This window comes from Scyliorhinus torazame, chromosome 21 (assembly GCF_047496885.1).
Source record: "Scyliorhinus torazame isolate Kashiwa2021f chromosome 21, sScyTor2.1, whole genome shotgun sequence".
Classification (NCBI taxonomy): domain Eukaryota; kingdom Metazoa; phylum Chordata; class Chondrichthyes; order Carcharhiniformes; family Scyliorhinidae; genus Scyliorhinus; species Scyliorhinus torazame.
Window position 1 is genome coordinate 100386901 of NC_092727.1, and position 25001 is coordinate 100411901.

General features: G+C 42.9%; 1 protein-coding gene across 3 annotated transcripts in view; it reads right to left on the reverse strand.

Moving 5' to 3' along the window:
• LOC140398441 (glucocorticoid-induced transcript 1 protein-like) overlaps positions 1–25001 on the reverse strand; it is an 80231-nt gene that overhangs the window by 25230 nt on the left and 30000 nt on the right. For 2 of the 3 annotated variants that reach the window (XM_072487129.1, XM_072487128.1), the window contains exon 3: positions 1508–1597. The exons of the other annotated variant lie outside the window; for it this stretch is intronic. In XM_072487129.1, the coding sequence (XP_072343230.1) occupies positions 1508–1597 (90 nt within the window). The remainder of the gene's footprint in view (positions 1–1507; positions 1598–25001) is intronic. 3 annotated transcript variants of the gene reach the window in all.

The following is a 25001-nucleotide window of genomic DNA, read 5'->3' on the forward strand; positions in this document are numbered from 1 at the left end:
ATTTAATTTACCTCTACCACCCTTTCAGACAGTGAATTTTCAGATCATAACTCAAAGGGTTGAAAAATAAATTTTTACTAACCCTCTGGTTCCATTGCCTTGTACCTTTGTCTCCCCGGTTTACTGACCCTCCTTCCAATATAAAGTTATATTGTGGGCAGCACGGCAGCATAGTGGTTAGCACAGTTGCTTCCCAGCTCCAGGGTCCCAGGTTTGATTCCCGGCTGGGTCACTGTCTGTGCGGAGTCTGCACGTTCTCCTTGTGTCTGCGTGGGTTTCCTCCGGGTGCTCCGGTTTCCTCCCACAGTCCAAAGATGTGCAGGATAGATGGATTGGCCATGATAAATTGCCTTTTGAGTCCAACAAATGTTAAGTGGGGGTTACTGGGATAGGGTAGATACGTGGGCTTCAGTAAGGTGCTCTTTGAAAGGGCCGGTGCAGACTTGATGGGCCGAATGATTCTATTGTAAATTCTATGATTCTATGAGTTACTATTTGCTCCAACAAAGCCCTCCATTTTAACCACCAATTCAACAATTTCCGTCCCCCCCCCCTCCCACCCAACCCCTTGGGATGAGTTCCAACCGCATACCTGTGCCATCACCAGGAATGCCCATTCCAAACCTTTATGTCACACCTTTGTTACCTCTAGACTTGACACTTCCACTGCATGCCTGGCTGGTCTCACATACTTTTTCCTCCGAAAAGCAGAGGTCATCCAAACCTCTGCTGCCCATGTCTTAACTTGCAGGAGTCCCATTCCACTATCATTCTTTGTGTGCACTGAACAACATTGGCTCCCAGTCAAGAAATATTTGACTTTAAAATGCTCGTTTTTGTTTAATAATCCCACCATGGCCTTGCCTTCCCCATCTCTAATTTCTGGCCCAAAAAGATTCAGAGATATTGGCATTCCTCTAATTCTGTCCAAATTATAATTGCACTACCGTTGTTGGCCATGCTTTCTTTTGCTTAGGCCCCATGTTCTGGAATATGCTCCTTCACGCTTTTGCCTCTCCACCTAGCTTTCCTCCTTTAAGACACTTCATAAAGTTTACATCTTTGACCAAGCTTTAGGTCATCTGACTAAATAACTCATTGCGTGTCATGCTACGACAGCTTATCATAATGAAATATCTGCAAATGGTTCACAGGAGCATTGTAAAATAAAATGGGTAACCCAGCCACAAAGGCTTGGTCAAAGAGTTAGGTATTAAGGAGTAAGGTGGAGCAATTATACATTGTTTTATCAAGCTCCTGTGAACTGCCTTGGAACATTTTACGTTAAGGCATTATACTTTGTTGAACTGTATGCTCAACACAATTCCACTACTCTAGTCTCTCCAAATAACTGCAACCTCTCCATGACTATTTTCACCACCTATTCCTAATATGTGAGCTGATACCTTCATTTAGTGTAGTATTTCAGTATGTACAGGCAGATGATAAACATTAAACCTGGGTGGCAGCAATCTCAGAGCTACGGCAACATCAATTCTAGTCTCACCTCTTTCAGCTGATCTGCACTGCCCCACGATGCAGAGCGTTTGTGAGAGTTTTTCCTCTTCAGGCCTATCTCATGCCAGGTGCTAGGAGTCTGAAAGTACGAAGAAACCCTTTGATTAAAATACTCTGCCTGCTGCTTAAAATGGAACAAAAAAAATAGCATTTAACAAATAAATACAAGGCCAATTGGTTTCTAATCACAGCATTCTGCCAGGCCAAACTAAAGCTGTTTTGAGCACATCTTTACTACTAGACATTTAGGCTGCATAAAATTCCATAGGGTATTTTTATTCAAGGTAAGATATTCCCGTTATGTTCTGCAGTACAAAAGTTACAGCACAAAAGCAATACTGCTAATTCAGCCTTTTCACTGCTAAACTAGTTACTTGCAGTCTCAAAACAGAAACAAAATAAAGGGTTTTGGAAGGTTATAGTTTGGACATGGTTATTATTGCCCCACACAACCATCAGAAAAAAGTATGTCTATGGACTTCTTAGTAGACATGTGGACTGAAGTAACTCCTATGTACACCAGAAGAAATTGAAGCTCTGGATACAATATCCTGATTTGGGAATTTCTAGGCATGGTTCATGTACCATGTCCAAGGAAATGTGATCTGCATCTTCATTTAAAACATAGTTGCCCTGATTTTGGGGTGGGGGTTGGAACCTGAATCGGGAGAGTAATTTGGCACTGTGCAACATTCCAAAATGGATTCTGTTCACTTCTATACTCAACATCTGTAGCAGGATTTGTAATTTGCCCATAATGTTCTGGTCACAATGGCCTTGCTGACATGATCACAGCAACAAATTGTCAGAAAAGAAGAAAATCTGTTATTCGTAAATTTAAGACCGTGATTGATTCAAACACTGGCCAGGACTCAAGATGAATATTTAACTACTAAACAATCTATTGATCAGGATTAGCCTGGCTTTTTTCCACATGTCTCAAAATGTTGTCGAGAGTGCCTGGTTTCTTAGATTTCTAATTACCAGTTTCAAGTGCAAATCTCCACAGAATGCCTACCATTACATGCTATCCTTATTCATCAAACTGGTTGGGCAAATGGGCACCACTTTTAATCAAAAATAAATGTAAAACTTTATTGCTTTGCAATTCATGCTGCAAATGGTTCAAGAACCTCACAAAAAAAAATGCAGCAATTTTAAGTCAAAACCTAGTATGCAAGCAATGGGAAATACAGATTACAAACATTCACATAAAAAGGAAGGCACACATAAACCTATCCTGCTTTCTTATTCAAAATAATGTGCATGAATACAGGTTATCCATACAAATTAGGCATCTTCAAAAGGTTGGGTGGGCAAACATTTTCATTAAAGCATTCAGAAGTTGTTTAAAGAATTCTAAGTTTTAACCATTGCATTGTTGGCCTCTAGAAATAAACAGTAGTGAATACTTCACAAAGGCACGCATCATTATCATTAAAATCTTTTGATGGGGGGGGGGGGGGGGGGGGGGGAGAAGAAATGAGCCAGAGGGAGAGAGGAGATTGTGTTGCTGCAGCAACTTTGGACCTGCTTTACATAGCAATTTCCTCTCCCAACTTGTGTACTTTGTAACAAGATAGGAATTAAACTGAAAATACACCTGTTGAAAGTAAACCAAATCCTGAATGGTGCTTCGCAGTATCCAAAACTAGTACAGAACATACCTACATGATTTAGAGACACCATTTAACTTGGTAGTTGCAGACTGTTTCAATAACCCCATTCCCCAGCGTATCAAAGCAGATGACCAAAACCAAACTGGAATTCTATTTACGGAAGTTTATTTCATGCTTTCTGGCACAGACCTACTTACAATTCAATAAACTGCAAATTGGGATGTCGCTTGCTGAAAAGGGTTTAAAACCAACAACCTTTTTCATCCTTTGAAAATTTATGAATGTGCTTCTGGTGAAGGTTTAATTACTCAAACAGAATTATGGGTATTAATCTTTTAAAGCAGTTTCCAAAACCTGGTTATCAGGGACAGAAGCACAGAGTTAAGTTTCAACTTGTTTGATCATTGCAGATATCAGCCAGAACCAAGAAAATATGCAGATCAGCAAGGAACTCACTGGCATGGTGAAAGAAAACAAAAACAAAAAATGCTGCAAAAACTCAGGTCTGACAGCACCCGTGGACAGAGAGAAAGAGAAACAGAGTTAACGTTTCAAGTTGGTATGAGTCATGCAGACTAACGTTAACTCTGCCTCCCTCCACACAGACTGGAGTTCATCCCAACTTCTGTTTTTGTTTCAGATTTCCAGCATCTGCAGTATTTTATTTTTATTTGTATGGTGATGGTACTGATGGGCCAGTGATTGAGTGGCTGCTAGAGGCAATGCCGTCTCTTCATTCAGCCCATCAGGCAGCGGTTGTCAATGCTGAACTCAAACGGAGATGAAATTTGAACACTCATCCGAGATTTGGCAAGCATTAGCTCTGAAAAGGCCATTTCAATGCAGTAACAATCTTGAGACACCTCAGGTTTCAGAAATATTTTCCAAACTATATTTTGTCAAATGTATATTTTTACTCTTGTTGAGGCTGCAGATAATGGAAATCCGGTAGTATTGAGTCCACTGGCCCTTTATTCATTGGATTTGAACGGATGCCATTACTGCCCACAATTCTGTTGCAGTAAATTCCCAATTCTCGAGAACAAAATTATATTTTCTAAACCTATGTTCCCCTGTAATTTACTCATATGATGAATCACCTTTGCCAAGAAATATTTGATATTTGTTTGCAAATCCTTATACAGTCAAACCTACTGTTTTACGGGTATAGGATAGAGCAGATACTGGTGCAGGCTCAAATGGCCTCCTTCTGCACTGTAAGGATTTGACTAAGGAGGGAAATTTTCACACCCTTATAACCAATGATCTAGACACTGGTAAGGTTGGCGGTGAGAGGAAGGGAAGCTGCGTGTTAATCACTTCCTTTCTGAAATTTTCTTTCACTGTAACTGTACATCTCATCTTTCCTTCAGTTTCCACCTGAAGATCTCACGTGTGTGTGTGTGTGTGTGTGTGTGGGATTGGAGGAAGAGAAAGAGGGGGTCGAGGTCCAAAATCACCAACAAACCTCATCCTGCAAAGACAAAAGCTGAGAGTCATTAAATAATCTTTTGTTAGAGTACATTCGGTAGTGGTCCAATGCTATTTATTTACCTTTCAGACTGAAACAATACAGGAGCCGAGGTAAAATCCACTTATGCAAAAAAAGAATCTTGTGTAAGACAGGAAGGAGGAGGACAATTAGGACAATATTCTCCAAAAGGGGGAACACTCAGCCAAAGAGAAGGATTAGTTTTAATGCTTTCCCATTCGTGCAACAGCTTGCCCGCACCCTCCAATATATAATGCCTTTTTGTACTTTGGTCAAAGATTATGGTACCAGAAAATACAACAGATCCCACAAAAGACAAAACAAGAATTGAGGTGTTGCACATCTCAAAATGTTGTGCAACCTCAACCCACAGAAAAATGAGGAAACAGATAACACACTATTCCAAGTGTGCCATTGGTGGGAAACTATGATAATACGACTCCCAGCTTGGAAGACGCACTTCAGTGTAATAAAAGTAAAAAGCCATTAATAAAAGCATGCAAATCAGTTCACATGAATGTCTCCTTTTCAAAAGCCAATTTGAAACAAGGCACTGAAGTTAGGCCACGTTTTCCATCCGTTAACAACAGGTGCTGCAGACACTGCAATTTTTAAGCAGCCAGCTAACTGCAGTACAAGGCCTTCTCTGTCAAATTAGGCTCTCAGAATAATGACGGTCTTTTTCATTCAAACCAGAAAAATCAAGAAAATGAAGTACAGTATTCAGTATTCCTGTCTGTTAGCTTTGACAGTCATCGGACTCGAAACGTTAGCTCTTTTCTCTCTCTACAGATTCTGCCAGACTTCTGAGATTTTCCAGCATTTTCTCTTTCGATTCAGAAATATTGGGCGTGATTCTCCCAAAAGGGAACAAAGTCCCCTAGCAAGCGCATTTAGCTGCGTGTTTCCTGGCACTTTGTGCTGAGAAACACGTGGCTATTCAACAAAAGGGCCTGAACGGGGAGCACGCGGCCGAGGCCACAAACAGCCCCATTTTGTACAGTGGGGAACGCTGCTCGACAGAACTCCCCATTGTCGCGAGATTTAAAATGGCATTCCGATCTCAGAAGCCCCCCCCCAAAAAAACAATCCCTGATCTCCTCCTCTTTCTCTCTATCTTCTTCCCCCCCCGGCCCAAACAAAAGATGAGGGTCTCTCCTCTTCTTCTCCTCCTCCTCCTCCCTACCCCCCCCCCACCTCCCACCACAGTCTCCCAACACCCATGTTGGGCAACCGCGGCCCGATCACGGGCGCAATTGCCAGCTTTGCACCTAGACAGTGCCAGGTTGGCACCCAGGTGGCACTGCCAGGGTGCCAACCTGCTCAAAGAGCATGCAGCTGGGGGCATCCGATCCCCTGGTAGGCCGAGTGTGTTGTTGCGTCTGGTTCCCGTTTTTGGGGACCAGTGCTGAACGACGCTTGCCCGAGGTCGGAGGCAAAACGGGCCAAATCCAAAGCCCGAGGTACCTTGGGAATCTGCACATCAGTGAGGTTTATGGCCTCGCTCTAATATGCAGATATGCTAAAACGTGATCCCGCCCATTGCGGGCTCGCAACGTCTCGCGAGATTGCGTTGGATCTTGCAAGGTGTTGTGAGCCGGGTAGATCCCGGGAGCGGGGTCTCCGGCTTTCACTGGACATGCTGCCACGCAGCGAGCTGCTTTTCAGGCGCAGCATGCCCGTTGGATCACGGCCGTTCTTTCCCACAAAATGGATAGCCCCATCCATGGTCAATGACGAGTCTATCCCAAAGTACCAAAGGAAAAAAAAAACACTTGACAAATCAAGGTCAATATATTTCTCACCTGCCATTATGAAGTAATACAACATTATTACTACACAAAACCAGCCCATTCTGCTCCACAAAAGCTTCCTCCCATTCTTCATCTAATCCATCAATATATCCTTCTACTCATTCATTTCTAGATTCCCTTTAAATGCATCTTTGTTATTCAGCACAAATACGTCTTCTGGTTAGAAGTTCCTTTAGCACAGGGCGAAATCGCTGGCTTTGAACGCAGACCAAGGCAGGCCAGCAGCACGGTTCAATTCCCGTACCAGCCTCCTTGAACAGACGCCAGAATGTGGCGACTAGGGGCTTTTTACAGTAACTTCATTTGAAGCCTACCTGTGACAATAAGCGATTTTCATTTTCATTTCATATTCTAACCAGTGTCTAGGAAAAACAGTGTCTCCCAAATTTCCCAGTGGATTTACTGACTCATTTGTGGCACTCCATTCTGGCCTCAGCTGAAACTGTAAAATATTGATATCTATTATATCAAACCTTTTCATAATCATATCAGGTCACTCCTCAGTTGTTCTCCCCCCCCCTAGAGAAGCCTGTTCAATCTTTTGCCAATAATTATCACCTTATCACCATAATTTAGTGCCTCAATTTAAAAAAAAAAACTAATTTCATGGAATGGGAGCATCGCTGGTAAGGCCAATGTTAGTTGCCCATCCCTAGTAGCTCTTTGTTAAGCAAATATATTAAGGGATATGGGATGGAGGTAGGCCACAAATCAGTCATGATCTAAATGAATGAAGGGGGAGGGGGTTTAGAAGCTCGAAGGGCTGAATGGCCTAACCTCTGTTCCTATGTTTCTCTCGAGATGGTGGTGGTGGTGAACTGCTGCAGTCCAGCTGATGCACGGGTAGGTACTGCTGGGTTCATTTTTTTTTATTTTTTAAAAAGGCCCTCAGGCCTGCCTGCAGAACTCAGTCTGGTCTACTGAAAATTCTATACAAGTTGAACAAGATCTCTGCTTTTCAATGCTATTTCTTTAGAAATGTGCCCCAAGGCTTTGTATTTTTTTTTTTTTTTTAAATGGCTCATTAACCTGCATAACTACTGATCTGTATATTCCCAGATTCCTGTTTATCAAACCATTTGGGCACACTTTGCCAAGCAGAAAATGACCTTTTTATTGTTCAAACCAGAATGCACTCAACTTTGTATTCATATTTTTTACTTCCTCAGTCTCTCAAGAAAAATATTCAAATACAAGGTAAAGATCAGCAATACAAAATGTTCTGGAGAAATCAGTTCCAAATCTGCAATACACTTGCAGACACTAGTCCGTCCACACCAAATCTGCCCATTAGCAGCTTTTCCCTAGTCTCAAGTCATGTATGTATCCATGTTACACATGTTCCCACATGCCTTTCACAGGGCTAACCCAAGCACAACACGCCAAGGTTAATTTACAAGCCTTTATTTATCTGAAAGAATAATCAGTTGAGAGCGTTTTGCAGCCAAGAGCAAATAGTCAGGATTTACATGCCCAATACAATTTACTGTCATCAGCATGTCAAGCTTACCAGCTGGTTGATTCCCATTTTATGGGACAGAGAGCATCCCAAAAAGGTTCACTTTGTACAAATCTGAAACAACTTCATGAACTCTACGCCTGGCAGCAGGTTTCTTTGCAAAACTTCAAGGCCTTGTATTCAAATGCACTCAGCCTTTAAGTGACCCTGAAGTAGAACCTGTGCCTAGAGGATGTCCACCTGACAGGATGACTTGTATGGCATGTTGGGAACATTTCTTTCACCTGATGATGATGAGCAAACTCAGCACCTGCTCTTTCATTTTGCAACATTGAGGAAACACAGACGAGCCACTTGGACCCAAGAAGCACTATGGCAACATTGCAAAAAAACCCATGTCAAACTCAAAGCATAAAGCAAGCTCCTTTCCCACATTAAATTTCAGCTACTGATGTTCAGCACGCAAGAAAGCATGTAGAAATTTCTGTAGCTATCCCATATTCCAACTTAAATATCTGGTTAGAGCATTCTCAACTGTCCATATATGCGAGAAATTGGAAAATGCTACTTCCTTGCTTATTCAAAACCTAAATACAGAACTGCCGCAGTTGATAAATGGCATTTCTGCCCATAATCGGAGCGAAGAAATTCTCTCTGGCATTTTGGACTGTAATTCTAAATATCACAAGTGTAATGGTTTCTGGCTCATGCTTCAGAATTGCATGCAAGAGCAAACAAAATGTACACTCACCACAAAAAAAGGCCCAATGTAAAAGGATGTGGGCAACATGTGAGCTTGCCTACATTTATAAATCAACATTGGTTAAATAAAGTAGGCCATTTAACAGTCACCACTTGATACACCCCGACAACGAATAGTAACACATTTTCACAAGTAAGCACAAAATTTAGTTCAGCAATTTGATACACGCAGTCCAACTCCACAAATGGCAATGGCCAGTTAAATGCCAGTAGTTACCATATTTTGCTGGAAAACTACAGGGCAGCAAGCAAACACTTTACAGGTGATTTTAATCTTACATGCCGATCAGAAATCATGCAGACAGATAAAATGTAAGAGTTGATCTAACTTCCAAAACGGTCCCCCTGAATCTCAATTTCTCCTATTTTAGCATGCTCCTCTGAGCAAGTAACAACAACATGTGCCTGAAGTCATTGGAATCCTTCTTCATATAGGTTAGTAACATCTGGCTCCAACTGCAACTTTAACTCACCTGAGCCGGGAAGCTGACAGGGGTCCCGGGCTCCCCCGAGGAAGTGTTGCATGCATCCTGTTAATTACTTGGCTGATTTCTACTCAGTTAAATTTTGCTTTCTCATTTCCTCAAAAAGCATTCCAGATGGAGGGATCTCAGAATGGTTACAACAGAAGCAAATCATTCGGTCTATCATGTCCCTGCGTCAGCAATTTGTGTAGTCGCACTCCCCACCCTTTTCCTGTAGTCCAGGGATATTCCCTTCTGATAATTATCCAACTCTTTTAGAAAGCCTTGATTGAATCTAACTCCACCATATGATGCCATTAGACGTGACTTGGGGGGGATAAGGTGGAGAAGTAGGCTGCAAGTGTTGGGCACACTGGATAAGTGGGGCTTGTTCAAGGATCAGCTACTGCGTGTTCTTGATAAGTATGTACCGGTCAGACAGGGAGGAAGGCGTCGAGCGAGGGAACCGTGGTTTACCAAGGAAGTGGAATCTCTTGTTAAGAGGAAAAAGGAGGCCTATGTGAAGATGAAGTGTGAAGTTTCGGTTGGGGCGATGGATAGTTACAAGGTAGCGAGGAAGGATCTAAAGAGAGAGCTAAGACGAGCAAGGAGGGGACATGAGAAGTATTTGGCAGGAAGGATCAAGGAAAACCCAAAAGCTTTCTATAGGTATGTCAGGAATAAGCGAATGACCAGGGAAAGAGTAGGACCAGTCAAGGACAGGGATGGGAAATTGTGTGTGGAGTCTGAAGAGATAGGCGAGATACTAAATTAATATTTTTCGTCATTATTCACTCAGGAAAAAGATAATGTTGTGGAGGAGAATGCTGAGCCCCAGGCTAATAGAATAGATGGCATTGAGGTACGTAAGGAAGAGGTGTTGGCAATTCTGGACAGGCTGAAAATAGATAAGTCCCCGGGACCTGATGGGATTTATCCTAGGATTCTCTGGGAAGCCAGGGAAGAGATTGCTGGACCTTTGGCTTTGATTTTTATGTCATCATTGGCTACAGGAATAGTGCCAGAGGACTGGAGGACAGCAAATGTGGTCCCTTTGTTCAAAAAGGGGAGCAGAGACTACCCCGGCAACTATAGACCGGTGAGCCTCACGTCTGTAGTGGGTAAAGTCTTGGAGGGGATTATAAGAGACAAGATTTATAATCATCTAGATAGGAATAATATGATCAGGGATAGTCAGCATGGCTTTGTAAAGGGTAGGTCATGCCTCACAAACCTTATTGAGTTCTTTGAGAAGGTGACTGAACAGGTAGACGAGGCTAGAGCAGTTGATGTGGTGTATATGGATTTCAGCAAAGCGTTTGATATGGTTCCCCACGGTAGGCTATTGCAAAAATACGGAGGCTGGGGATTGAGGGTGATTTAGAGATGTGGATCAGAAATTGGCTAGCTGAAAGAAGACAGAGGGTGGTGGTTGATGGGATATGTTCAGAATGGAGTACAGTCACAAGTAGAGTACCACAAGGATCTGTTCTGGGGGCGTTGCTGTTTGTCATTTTTATCAATGACCTAGAGGAAGGCGCAGAAGGGTGGGTGAGTAAATTTGCAGACGATACTAAAGTCGGTGGTGTTGTCGATAGTGTGGAAGGATGTAGCAGGTTACAGAGGGATATAGATAAGCTGCCGAGCTGGGCTGAGAGGTGGCAAATGGAGTTTAATGTAGAGAAGTGTGAGGTGATTCACTTTGGAAGGAATAACAGGAATGCGGAATATTTGGCTAATGGTAAAGTTCTTGAAAGTGTGGATGAGCAGAGGGATCTAGGTGTCCATGTACATAGATCCCTGAAAGTTGCCACCCAGGTTGATAGGGTTGTGAAGAAGGCCTATGGAGTGTTGGCCTTTATTGGTAGAGGGATTGAGTTCCGGAGTCGGGAGGTCATGTTGCAGCTGTACAGAACTCTGGTACGGCCGCATTTGGAATATTGCGTACAGTTCTGGTCACCGCATTATGGGAAGGACGTGGAGGCTTTGGAGCGGGTGCAAAGGAGATTTACCAGGATGTTGCCTGGTATGGAGGGAAAATCTTATGAGGAAAGGCTGATGGACTTGAGGTTGTTTTTGTTGGAGAGAAGAAGGTTAAGAGGAGACTTAATAGAGGCATACAAAATGATCAGGGGGTTGGATAGGGTGGACAGTGAGAGCCTTCTCCCGCGGATGGATATGGCTGGCACGAGGGGACATAACTTTAAACTGAGGGGTAATAGATATAGGACAGAGGTCAGAGGTAGGTTCTTTACGCAAAGAGTAGTGAGGCCGTGGAATGCCCTACCTGCTACAGTAGTGAACTCGCCAACATTGAGGGCATTTAAAAGTTTATTGGATAAACATATGGATGATAATGGCATAGTGTAGGTTAGATGGCTTTTGTTTCGGTGCAACATTGTGGGCCGAAGGGCCTGTACTGCGCTGTATTGTTCTATGTTCTATGTTCCACCATACCTTCAGGCACTTATTTGAATTTCTTATGCAAAAGAGGTGATTCCCTCAAGATTATGCTATTCCCACAGCATTCCCTCTGGATTGTGCTAAAGTGCCAGTTTATACGGAGTAATGGTAGGTGTGCTTAGTGCAAACTTAAGTACCTGCCCCAGAACCAACCATAAATCACCATACTGCCATGTGTTTTACAGCATTTCTATCCACATTCCAGGGTTTCAATTATGTGTTTGATGCACATTTAATTTTTAAACAAATGCTGTAGATTTGCCACTACTATCTCAGATGACATGCACGTCAAAACTATCACTTTTAAGTGAAAGACTTTTTCCAAGTTATGGCCTGTTGAAAAGGAACTCTACTCACAAAATGGTAGCCCATGGAATTTTATTTTATATAATATTACAATGGTGTTACTATAATAATCAACAATGTTTTTTAAGTTGTGATACTAAATGGAATGCGTGATAGCTTGGTTCAATTTTTCAGTAAACATACAAGAGAGTATTAACCAGTTGGTCTGGAGCTTATCTGATCCTATGACCCTATTGTAACTGGTATTCAGCTCCATAGATTTGGAAAGGGAATATGGAAGTGCAGTCATTAGAGTTAATTTACAGCTCAAGACATATAATGGGACTTCTGCTTGAATAGAGTTCCCAAATGAATGGTTGAGAGAAGTGTTCAATGCAATGAAGTTTGCCCAAATTGGAAAATACTAAGAAGAGATTTGTGCTTTTAATCTTTCCTCTCTTGCAGGGATTCATCATTTCAGGATTCCATTAGTGTCCAGGTTCTTCAACAATTCCAATCTGGGACAAAATCATGTAAATCCTCCCAGCAAAGTGATTGACACTTGGATCTATCAGCTGGGATTGGGGCAATGAAAAGAAAAACCTGGTGCGAGACCTTCCGGCGATTCACGCCAGTGAGATCTTCAGGTCCCGCCGATGGCGTACCCCTGCCAAGAGTTTCCCAGAGGCGTGGACTGATTCAATGTGAAATCCCATTGACACGCAGCAAGATCAGAAAAGCCCGCTACAGGTCACCTCCCACCGTCGAGAAACACACTGCAAGGCGGCCAGAGAACCTCACCCGTCATCTTATCCTGAAAATTGTTCCCATTCGTCTCCCTCCTTCAATCTGGGACTAAACAAGTTACATTTATAGCTCTTAAAATTAAAACAGGTCACTAGTTTCCATGTAGCAAACGCCATAATACATTTTGTATGAGGAAATTGCATGGTATGGTACATTAAAATGTAAAATACAGCTCTTGGGGAAAACCATATAATATTAAAAATATAGATATACTTCCTTTAGTTTCTTGCTCATACAAATAGTATGTTTGAATGAACACAGAAAAATCTGATCCATAACAAAATAACCTGCTTTAAAACCCAACTGTTATGTATCTCCCAATCCAGTTCTAGTGAATAGATTTTTCTCCCCCCATTCAGCTCATCCACCTGTCATCCTTTGATCAACCTTGGAAGTTGAAACAAAGCCAACTGAAGCACACCATCACCCAAGGCTTGGGAAGCCAGTCATTTAAAACAAAAGTTGATGAGGGAAACGCGGGAGAAACAGAGGAGAGATAGCAATTCTGAAGTCTAGAACGTAGTGATTAGACTATACTCGAGCAATAAAAATGAGAAAAATCTTGGAATGGGAGTTGGTGGTTTATCTTATTTGGCAAGTTCCCTACAAAATGCTGAATTTGGTCAAACATTTGTCCATCAGCTATTGTTAGACTAATCCTTGAAGCACAAAGGTTGAAATCCAAAGGTAGGAACAAGATGTACCAACTAAAAGGTGCACGGAAAAGACAAAAATGGAGTTATTACTTTGGACAAGGGTGTCAAATACTTACTCTTTCAACATGGAGACTTTTCCAACATGTGGGGATGATCAGAAACGCAAGATGGAGCCGTGTGAGTGCATTCTCTCTACACAGGTCAAACCATTTGGCCAGCTTTGTGGAAAAGAGTTTTAAAAATTGAGGTGAGTGAGGTGGACATAAAGTGGGAGCGCACAATCATGACCCAAGTTCTGTGCTTTGATCTAATGAATGTGAATAGAATGACAGACTAATACAGTGCAGAAAAGTCTATCGAGTCTGCACAGATTCATGCAAAACACCTGGGGCGGGATTCTCCGACCTCCCCCGGCCGGGTCAGAGAATCCCCGGGGGGGGGGGGGCTGCGAATCGCGCTCCGCCGCTGGCTGCCGTATTCTCCAGCGCCGGCTTTCGGGCAGGGGCGGGGTATACACCGCGCCGGTCGGGGGCCATTGGCAGCGTCGTTGTCCCCCCGGCAATTCTCCGGGCCCCAAATGGACCGAGCGGCCGTCGTCTCCTGGCCAGTCCCGCCAGCCGGACAGTTGCGGGAGAATCCCGCCCCTGATCTGCCTACTTAATCCCATTTGCCAGCACTTGGCACATAACCTTGAATGTTATGATGTATCAAGTACACATCCAGGTACTTTTGAAAGGATGAGGCAACCTGTCTCAACCACCCTCCCAGGCAGTGCATTCCAGACTATCACCGCCCTCTTAGTAAAAAAGCCTTTCCTCAAATCCCCCCCGCTGCCTTTGCTTCCCCTCGTAATTGACCCTTCAACTAAGGGGAACAGCTGTGCACTATCCACCTTCTCCATGCCCCTCATAATCTTGTACACCTCGATCAGGTCACCCCTCAAGTCTTCTCTGCTCCTGAAAAACAATCCAAGCCTATCCAACTTCTCGAAATGTTCCATCCCAGGCAACATCCTGATGAATCACCTCTGCACCCCCTCCAGTGCAATCTCATTCTTCCTATAATGTGGAGACCAGAATTGCACATAATACTTGACCTGTGGCAATAGTTATCAAAACGTAATGCTCTGCAACAAAAGTCTAAGTAGAAAAATAGACTTCCACTTTTAAACCCCCCCAAAATGTTCTTTATATACAGTTCAGAAGTTATTTTAAGACTGTTTAGTTCAAAAGCAGAGAGATAGGCATGGTCTGAGCCTGTAATAATATGCCAGTTTATTTTTTGGAGGGGGGGGGGGGGGGGGGGGGGAGCACACTTCTAAGCCAATATTCCATACAAGAAAGTCAATTTATTTTCATTGGTCAACAATCGCCCAACACAGGATAACCAATCATTTTCAGTTCAGGCTGTGCAGAGTCTGCATGTTCTCCCAGTGTCTGCGTGGGTTTCCTCCGGGTGCTCCGGTTTCCTCCCACAGTCCAAAGATGTGCAGGTTAGGTGGATTGGCCGTGATAAAATTGCCCTTAGTGTCCAAAAAGGTTAGGCGGGGTTACTGAGTTATGGGGATAGGGTGGAGGTGTGGGCTTAAGTGGGGTGCTCTTTCCAAGGGTCGGTGCAGACGCGATGGGTCGAATGGCCTCCTTCTGCACTGTAAATTCTGTGATATGAAAAATCAGATTACACCTGTCGGATCTGCTCGAATGGAGTGTGTATTCTCCCTTCTATAAACACTTAGTCAAGCCTCAAGTCGTTTTGGTGCTGGGTCACAAAACCAACACGAATGATTTGCAAGGGTCTACTAGCTAAAACCATACAGCTTACAAGGGGATATGACTTAAACATTTTCTGCTACTCACCTGGACAAGACACTGCTATTCACTTAGACCAGAAAATGTAAATAGGAGGATAATGGGAAGATTCCCATCCACTGCGAAGTGCCTCCTGATGGGATTCTGTTCCTGACTAACTTAAGTAATAGGATTCCTATAACATAGACATAGATAAAAATTGAGTTTCTCCGGCTTTTTATGTTTATGGAGAGTTAATTTGGTTCCAAACTGGTTCAAAATATATATAATGTCTCACAATGCCAGATATTTTATTGGAAATTAAACAAAGTTGCATGACATAACCCAAGTGAAGATTAGAGCATGCTTTTAATAACCACCATGAATAATCATTCTATATTGGTCATCTACTAGTCACTGCAGTTCTGCTGGCTGCAACCACTATCTAGATGTACAAAACCATGAAGGTTACTGCGACAGGCTTTTTTGTTTTCCGTTAAGGGGAATCGGCATTAACCACACATCAACAGGTTGTCTAGGTGTCAAAATTATCAATAGAAAAATACTGCTAAATAACATCTATGTTTTAATCACAAAGCAAATTGTACATTAAACTGTAGGGGACTTGCCTGAATGACCATGCAGTTTTCATTATTCTCAGTTGAAGTCTTGAACTTCAACAGCATTGGCTGCTTAATATATAAATGATATGGACCTGCCTGATTCAGCTTTTCAGATAACTGTGGGGTTAGGATGGTGGTTTCCTTGGTACCATAATGTGCATAAATATAAAGTTCCTAATGGTAACAAATTGACAAATATCAAGCAAACAAAAAAGGTACGACTTCACGTTCAGTGAAGTGGGTTTCAAACGACCAGAGTATGTGAAATTTATGTCCACTCGAGCCGTAAAATACACTTAGCACGATTACAGGCTTCATCCCAAACAATCGGTGCTGTATCTAGAAATAGCACACGCTACACCATACAAGGGAGGAGTGTTGGTGTTTCCAGGGTTATCACTGGTTCTAATTCAAGAAGAATTCCAAATGCATTAGAGCATTACGCAAATGGCAAATACAACTTTAAAACAAAGTGCGAACACACCAAATTGAAATATATCAATCAACACTGCGAAATGCATAATTGTTACTAATCTACATCCGATATGCCTGGAAAAGCTTCAGCGCAGGATGTTTTTACAAGAAAAAATGTCCTTACTGGATGGTCATAATGACAGCACCCTCCCCAATGCAGGACACCTGATTCTTGGCAACTAGACACAGAACTTGGCTAAATGATGGAGACATCTTTTAGGAACAACAAGTACAGAATATTCACCATCTTTTGTCAAGCCACATTTCACATACTGTTCAACCCAGAAGCTGACACCATCTGTACAGGAAATGAAACAGCAGGACATCCTGTTTTGTTACTCAAGTTCGACAGGTGCGCTAAATAACAAGACCAGCTAATCCTGATTAAATGCCAATGCAGAAACCAAGCCGCAATAAGACTGCCAATGTATACAGGGAACATGGAACATTCAGAAGTAGCAATTTTCTGGAATGTTTCCTAGTTCCTTACTGGAACTCCAGCACATTATAAAAACTGATTTCCAGCAATAGGACGCGGTCATCAACTGTCAGAAAGAATTTCAGAAGTTGACATAGACTTGACCCCCACTTGGACTGTGTCTTGAACCAAGGTCTGCACTCTGATTCATGGATATCACATCTGGCTACATATATGCCCAGACCTCCCTTCTGTAGTCAGGCATTCGGGGCCACTACAGTTCATTTATCACCACAGTTGGTTCTTCCAGAGTTTGCAGGTAGTAAACCACGGCCAATGGGCCAATTTGTCTAGTCCTGCCAGTGAGATGATTGCCATATACTGCACCAGAATTGCACCCAGACTGGATCATGCCTCAAAATCTTTTTAGAAGTTGAAGTAAGTGATTGCAGCAGTTGCTAGTTGGGTTATTGGGTCAGACCTAAATAAAGTGTCAGCTTGGTCCAAATGATATCATTCATCCAAGTCTTATTTCAGAACTTTAGCACATAATCAAGGCTGACACTTCAGTGCACTCCTGCAAGAGTACTGCAACATCTAAAGTGCTATCTTTCAGATGAAAGGTTAAGCGGAATCATATCTGTTCATACAGCCTTACAAAAAAATACAATGGTGCTTTTAGCCCCCAAAAGGTTGCCAGCTCTTCATATTCACTGGTAAACAATTATTTCTCAAGTATTCCCATAAAAAATTCAACTGGTCCTTTATCTCATTGCCATTTATCGGCACTATGACATTTATTTGCAGTCCTGTTCGCTTACAAAGCAGTTGAGTACTCTGCAGCACTATTAATTTGTTGTGAATGTTCTCAGGATAAGAAACAATCCCACAGAAACCAAGTATTTTTTTCTTCTAATGGGCCAGGGGAACCCAGTACAATCAACTAGTTTACATCAGTATTCACCAAAGAGAAGGACTTGGTGGATGAGGAGTCTGGGGAAAGGTGTGTAGATAGTCTGGGTCACAGACCAAAAAGGAGATGGTGTTGGGCACCTTGAAAAACACAAAGGTAGATGAGTCTCCAGGGCCTAAATGGGTCTACCCCAGAATACCAAGGGAGGCAATTGCTGGAGCCTCGGCAGAAATCTTTGTATCCTCACTGGCTGCAGGCAAAGTCCCAGAGGACTCCAATAGCTAATGTTGTTCCTTTGTTTAAGAAGGGTAGCAAGGATAATCCAGGAAATTACAGGCCGGTGAGCCTTACGTCAGTGGTAGGGAAATTATTGCAGAGGATTCTTAGAGACAGGATTTACTCCCATTTGGAAGCAAGTAGACATATTAGCAAGAGGCAGCATAGTTTTGTGAAGGGGAGATCGTGGCTCACTAACTTGATAAGAGTTTTTAGAGGAAGCGAAGGTGATTGATGAAGGTAGGACAGTGGCTATTGCCGACATGGACTTCAGTAAGGCCTTTGACAAGGTCCCTCATGGCAGACTGGTACAGAAGATGAAGTCCCACGCGACCAGCAGTGAACTGGCAAGATGGATACAGAATTGGCTCGGTCATAAAGACAGAGGTTAGCACTGGAAGGGTGCTTTTCTGAATAGAGGACTATGACTAGTGGCGTTCCACAGGGATCAGTGCTGGAACCGCTGCGGTTTGTCGTATATATAAAATGAATTGGGAGGAAAACATAACTGGTCTGATTAGTAAGTATGCGGAAGGCATAAAAGGTTGGTGGAATTGTGGATATCGACGAGGGCTGTCAGAGAATACCAGCAGGATCGGTTGAAGTCTTGGGCGGAGAGATGGCATTTAATCAGGACAAATGTGAAGTAATGCATTTTGGAAGGCCTAATACAGGTGGGAAATATGCAGTAAATGGCAGAACCCTTAAGGGTATTGACAGGCAGAGGGATCTGGGTGTACAGGCCCACAGGTCACTGAAAGTGGCAACGCAGGTGGAGAGTATGTCAAGAAGGCATATGGCAGGCTTTACTTTTGGAGGGCCTGCTCCTGTACTGTACTTTTTTTTGTTCCACAGTACAGATCTCAAGTAGCCTCACCAACAGGCAAGGTTTGTTGTGCTGCCTTGGCAGGAAGGAGGACGGTTAAGTTGATAAGTTTTAAAAGTAGCAACCAAATTTCCAGCTCAACAAGTTGCTGGCTCCACTGTTGTCTTACTAGCATTTTGGATACTGGTTGTTGGTAAACAGATTAAGTGATTTGCTTTTGTACCTAGTTACAGTAATGTTTTTCTGAAATAAAAATCTTAACCACGAAAGAGAAAACTTCGCTAAAGCATTTTATTTGGTTTCAAAAACACCTGAGTGTAAGTTCTACCTCCGGACGGGTCAATGCCAAGTTTTGTTCCAATTCTGTACCTTGCCAGGATGAACATTTGCCTTGCTCAAAGCGAGGCTAAAATAGAGGTGCCCAAGCACAAGGGATAATAAATATACTCAATCCATCCACGTCACAAATGAAATCTAAACTAAAAAGAGCAGCTTTGGTACAACCATCATGTATTGCTCTGGTAGTGAACAGCCAAGGCTTTGGAATTCATTCCTTAGCAGGTCTGCTTTACTCCCTTCTTTAAGATGTGAAACCAGGTCCTGATTAAGCTTTTGTTCCCCTGTCCCAATAACTCCTTGTGGTTTGGTGCCAAACTTTGTTGTCACCGTGAAGAATCTTGGGATTTTTGAACATATAAACATGCTCACTAAATGCAAATTGTTGTATCTGGATTAGAAGAAATTCAAGAAATTTGCAATGCAAACTGATTTTACCTAAAAGCAAGCACCTAACTAATAAAATAGTCGACTCATTACGCAGTTAAAATTAATCACCAAATTAACAAAAAACATATCATACTGTGGTAATTTAAAATACATGCATTTTAATTAGCCAAAATGCAAATATGCAATAAACTCAACAAAATCACAAAGCATGAAGATTAACACTCTATACTTCTATATTAAAATTCCAAACACCATTATTGCTCCACAGCAGAAAGATTACAGGATTGTTCTTGCCTTCAGAAGTTTTAATTGCATGGTAATAGCACTTTTTTTGGATAGCCACAAGATAGAATTATTTAGGAAATAATGCAGATAGACATGTATTGCAAAGGGGGTGGACTGCATTGGCGGAGACAAGCAGTGCATATCGCTCGCTTTAATAAGATGCAGCTACTCTTAGAGATTGGTGCTCAAAGCTCTTTTGCTGGCTAAACAAATCCATTGGGAGGGAATGCATTGGGCGATAATATGGAAAGGAATAAGTACCTTTCAGATTAAGTTTCCCAGCTGACTTAGCAGTTGATCACATTACATTCACATTTTTCTTTCCATTCAGGGCTCAGCAATGAAGACTGAATTTGAATCAAAATTAAATTGGCCAATTTTGTTCGCTGTAAATGCTGAAAGCACAACTGTACCTGAATTTCTTTATGCTGCACATACCCTCAAAAGTGGTGGGGTTACAGATACAACTTAACAATTATTTATTCTTTAAATTTTCCGAGCCAACCACTGCAGTATGAAAAATGCTGCACGGTTCTCCATCAAATCATTACCTATCAAAAAACAATACAAAAGGCGTTCTATTGGCCAATCATGCATGCACTGATTAAAAGTAACATTACTCACATACATAAAACGATGCAAGTAGATCTTTCTTCTCCCTTAGGATCTCATCATAGGCACTGAACCACCGAGAATATTTATACAAAAGGTACAGGTTGGCAAATTGTCCAGCAATTGCCAACAGCTTCATTTGTATCACTGAGAATCCATGGCTGTTCCCTGGGAAAGGTCCAACCTTTTGCCGAGGTGGGTGAGTTGTCACGCAGGGGGTTGGTTGTGGAGTGACCCAGCTGTTAGACCAGGATACAAACTGACGCACATTTCCTACATAAGTGTTCAGGTAATTCATGCGCATCCTGTCTTGGGACAGGAAGACCGGAAGCTTTGGGACAATTATGTCTTGCCTTTTGATTTCTCAAGGGTTTGGGAGCAGAAATATATGAATGCCCTGAGAGAAAGCACGGGCAAGCACGCTGAAAGAAAGTGCAAGTGAACAAACTAATGCAGTTTCTGGAATGAGCGCAAAACACACATTAAACCACTGTATGGCCAACAATCAAGCATGCAAAATAATTGTGCAGTAACAGGACTTTGAGCAAGGAACAAAATGCATTTTTAACTGTCAGCAAATAATCACAAACCTTTCCTAGATTCTCCCTGCTCAGAGTGCTTTGTTAAACCCTATAAATACTACAGTCAAATTCATCACCACAGAGCTGTTGAAAAGAAAAGATCATCGAGTGCAAGAAAATGGGAGTGAAGGGAATTTGCAGTAGATGCATTCAAATTTTAAAATGCACACCAGCAGAGAGACTTTTCCCATTAGTGCTGGAGAAACATTTGCTCGAAATTATTCAATAGCCAGATTTACATTTCCATTTCCTGCAATTTTTAATATTGTAATTTCCAGCACAATGATAGTGCACATTGGAGATATGTTTCTGTGTTGAGGTCTTAGAAAGGGGGTAAAAAAACACATGCAGCTTGGCTAGAATGCAAATTTGTTGTGCCTGCTGGAAAACTCACTGCCCTTTAAGTAGCACAGATTCCGGCATTCATCAAAGTCGCCACAAATAAAATGCCATCCTAAAAATCACAGGCTGATCGCAAGATTCCTCTTGCTCCTCTCCTCAAAGTCTGAAGATTCCAAGAAAAGAATCCAGGTCAACATACACTTCCAGCACAAGCTAACACTCTATTAAGAATGCATATAGACCTCCCAACTCACCACCATGTCAGCCACTTTTTCAAAACTCTTGGTCAACTGCATCCTATTATGTCACTCAAATCAATTGTCAACTTAGTTTGGGTGTATGTATACATGTGCATGCATATATAACACATACCTTTGAGTTTGATACACCAAGTTTTTCAGTACAAAACACGACAGTTGCTCATCACATTCTTTGGACACAAATTGTCTACCCCCCAGTTTAAGAGACCAATTTAGCAGGATTTTCACACAATCTTTACAAATAATGTTTTATTACAATTGAGGTCATCCAATTTCCTAAAATATTCTTTATTCAGAAAAACTTGGCAGTCTAAATTTTATATATAGGCTGTCGTCAAACAGGCAGAGGGTGAGGAAATTCCAGTCTTGTACGTGACAACGTTCATTTGCAGGGCTATCCAGAGTACAGCAAGAGTTCAAACACACAAAATCACTAAAAATTTGTACCAGAGGTTAACAAGGCTACATACAAAAAAAAAAAAAAAAAATAGCAAACCAACAACTAAGTTTTGTTTCCTGGAGAAATAAAATTGGAAAGTAGGGAAATTAAACCTGCATCGAATCTTGGCTACAGTACGCTTAGGAGGTTTTTAAAAAATTCATTTATAGGATGTGGGCATACTGGATAGGCCAGTATCTTTTGCCCATTCCCAATTGCCTTTGAGAAGGTGGTGGTGAGCTGCTGTCCCTGTGGTGTAGATCCTAACAGTGCTGTTAGGGAGGGAATTCCGGGTTTTTGACCCAGTACTGCAACCAGTTCCGGTCACAGTATTAAAAAAAATGGACAGAGCCACTAGAGAGGGTGCAGAGAAGATTTACAAGGTCGATACTTGAAATTTTAGAGAATACATTTCAGGAAACGATTGACAAATATTGGGTCACTTCTCTCTTGAAAAAGGAAGGCTGATGAGTGACCTAATAAGAGGTCTTTAAATTAAGAAAGATTTGAGGGCACAGAAAGAATGCTTCCTCTTTTGGGAAACAACATAAGGTAGTCACCAAGAAATCAAACAGAATGAATAAACTTTTTTTTTATAAACCCAAAGAGTGGTAACATAGAACTCACTATCAGAGGGAGTGATTGAAGCAAGTAGTGTTTAAGGGGAAGCAGGACAAATATTTAAGGGAGAACAGATGACAGAATCCCTACAGTGCAGAAGGAGGCCATTCGGCCCATTGAATCTGCACCAGTCCTTTGAAAGAGCACCCTGTAATGATATGCAAACATGCAGCTTATGAACACCTAGAATAGGACATGACCAATGAATAGTCAGGACACTCAGGGGTGGTATCTCACTATAAGAGGGATGAGACACTCACACCCTACCTCTTTCCACAGACCAACATCTACAGAGTGAGACAGGGTGTAGCCGCAGTATCACACCCCAGCACGTGGCTAAGATCAAGGCTGGTTCAGTTAGACGGAGTTACTACATTTAGATTAGCAGAGAGTCAAACTCATTGAGAACTGTGCTAAGATTCAATAAAACACATTGAACTCACTTCAAAGTCTGGAGCATCTTTTCCTCAAAACTTCATCAAGTAGCAGCTTCTGTTATTCCAAATTACATAACACAACATGATACCAGGAGTCGGTTCAATCTAATTAGTTCAACTCAGCAAGATCCGTGACGACCAGCGAATGTATACCGGCACAATGGAAAAGATTCAGGCTCCTCACCAGCTCAGGACCTCCGGCAATCTCCGTGCCAACTGGAGGATATTCAAGCAGAAATGTCAGCTTTACGTCGAAGCATCAGACCTCAATGGTGCATATGATGCACGGAAGATAGCTCTTCTCCTCACCACAGAGGGTGATCACGCCTTGGAAATATTCAACTCCTTTCACTTTGCCGAAGACCAGGACAAGACAAAGTTTCAGACCATCCTGGACAAGTTTGACAGCCACTGAGGTGGACACCAACAAAATCTTCGAGCGCCACATATTGAAGCAGCGATTGCAAGGCAAAGACGAATCCTTCACCTCATATTTAACTAACTAGTAGACTGCTAGCGCAATCCTACAACGTCGGTGATATCACTGACTCCATGATCAGAGACCAAATCGTTTTTGGAGTTTACTCTAATCCTCTTGAGAGAACAGTTACTGAAGATCAAGCATATGACCCTGCCAGTCGCGATTGAAATATGCAAACTGCATTAGCACGCTAAAAATCGCTATTCCCAGTACAAAACGGCAGAAAATTATAGACTAGCCTCCCTCGAGGTGGGGAGTGTGCAGGCCATCTCCTGGATGCAGCGCCTCAATATTGACAAAAGCGGCCATTTTGTGCGCTCTTCCAGTGGCCCGACGCATGCGCGATGCGAACGGGTTAGCGAAGCGGCCGAAACCTGCATTGCGCAGGTGCAGACGTCTGAGAACCGCACTGCGCATGTACAACGACGCACGGAACGTCAGGACGGCGACGTCATGACATGTTCGAGCTGTGGCACCGCCCATTTAAAGAAACACTGCCCTGCAAGAGGCAGACGCTGTTTAAACTGCGGGAAGCCAGGCAACTATGCAGCCCTGTGCCGATCTGCACCACCAGTCAGGAGCCAGCGCTCCCAATTCCGACCACAGCGCATCCGGAGTGTGCAACAAGGCCTCCAGGATTCTGATCCCGGCAGTGCAACGGATCCAGATGAAGAATGCCTGGACAACGCCTACCGTGTGGGCATTATTACAACGCGTGAATATGGCACACCAGACACATCGCAAGTCCAATCGATCCTAGCTATGGATTCAGAGTACGAATGGTGAGCAGTGATGAAGCTCAACCACTGCCCCATCCAGTTCAAGCTGGACACAGGTGCCTTTGCCAACCTCCTCTCACAGGCAGACTTCAGATCCATTAAGAAGCCCCCCCCACGGTCCTTCCAGCTGCCTGCAAGCTCCTGGATTACAACGGGAATGCCATCACGGCACTGGGATCCTGCCATCTGCACGTATCCAACCGACACACACAAGCACGGTTACGCTTTGAAATTGTTAAGCCGGACAGGGCATTTCTACTAGGTGCGCACACCTGCAAGCAGCTGAACCTCATTCAAAGGGTTTACACCACGACATCTTCCCATGTGGATCTTCAGGCCGGCATCAACGACATCCTCGCCCAGTATCCAGATGTGTTCAGCGGGATGGGCACGCTGCCGTATCGATACAAGATTCTGCTACGACCTGATGCCAAGCCAGTGGTCCACGCACCACAACAAGTCCCTGCTCCACTGAGAGAGCGCCTGAAGGCACAGCTCAAGGATCTTCAGCAAAAAGGCATCATATCCAAGGTCACCGAACCGACCGACTGGGTCAGCTCGATGGTGTGCGTAAAGAAGCCTTCGGGGGACCTGCGTATCTGCATTGATCCCAAGGATCTCAAGAAGAATATCATGCGGGAACACTACCCCATCCCGAAGTGGGAGGAACTCACGAGTGAGATGGCACACGCGCACGTCTTCACCAAATTGGATGCATCACAGGGATTTTGGCAAATCCAGCTGGAAGAGTCTAGCAGAAGGCTCTGCACCTTCAACACGCC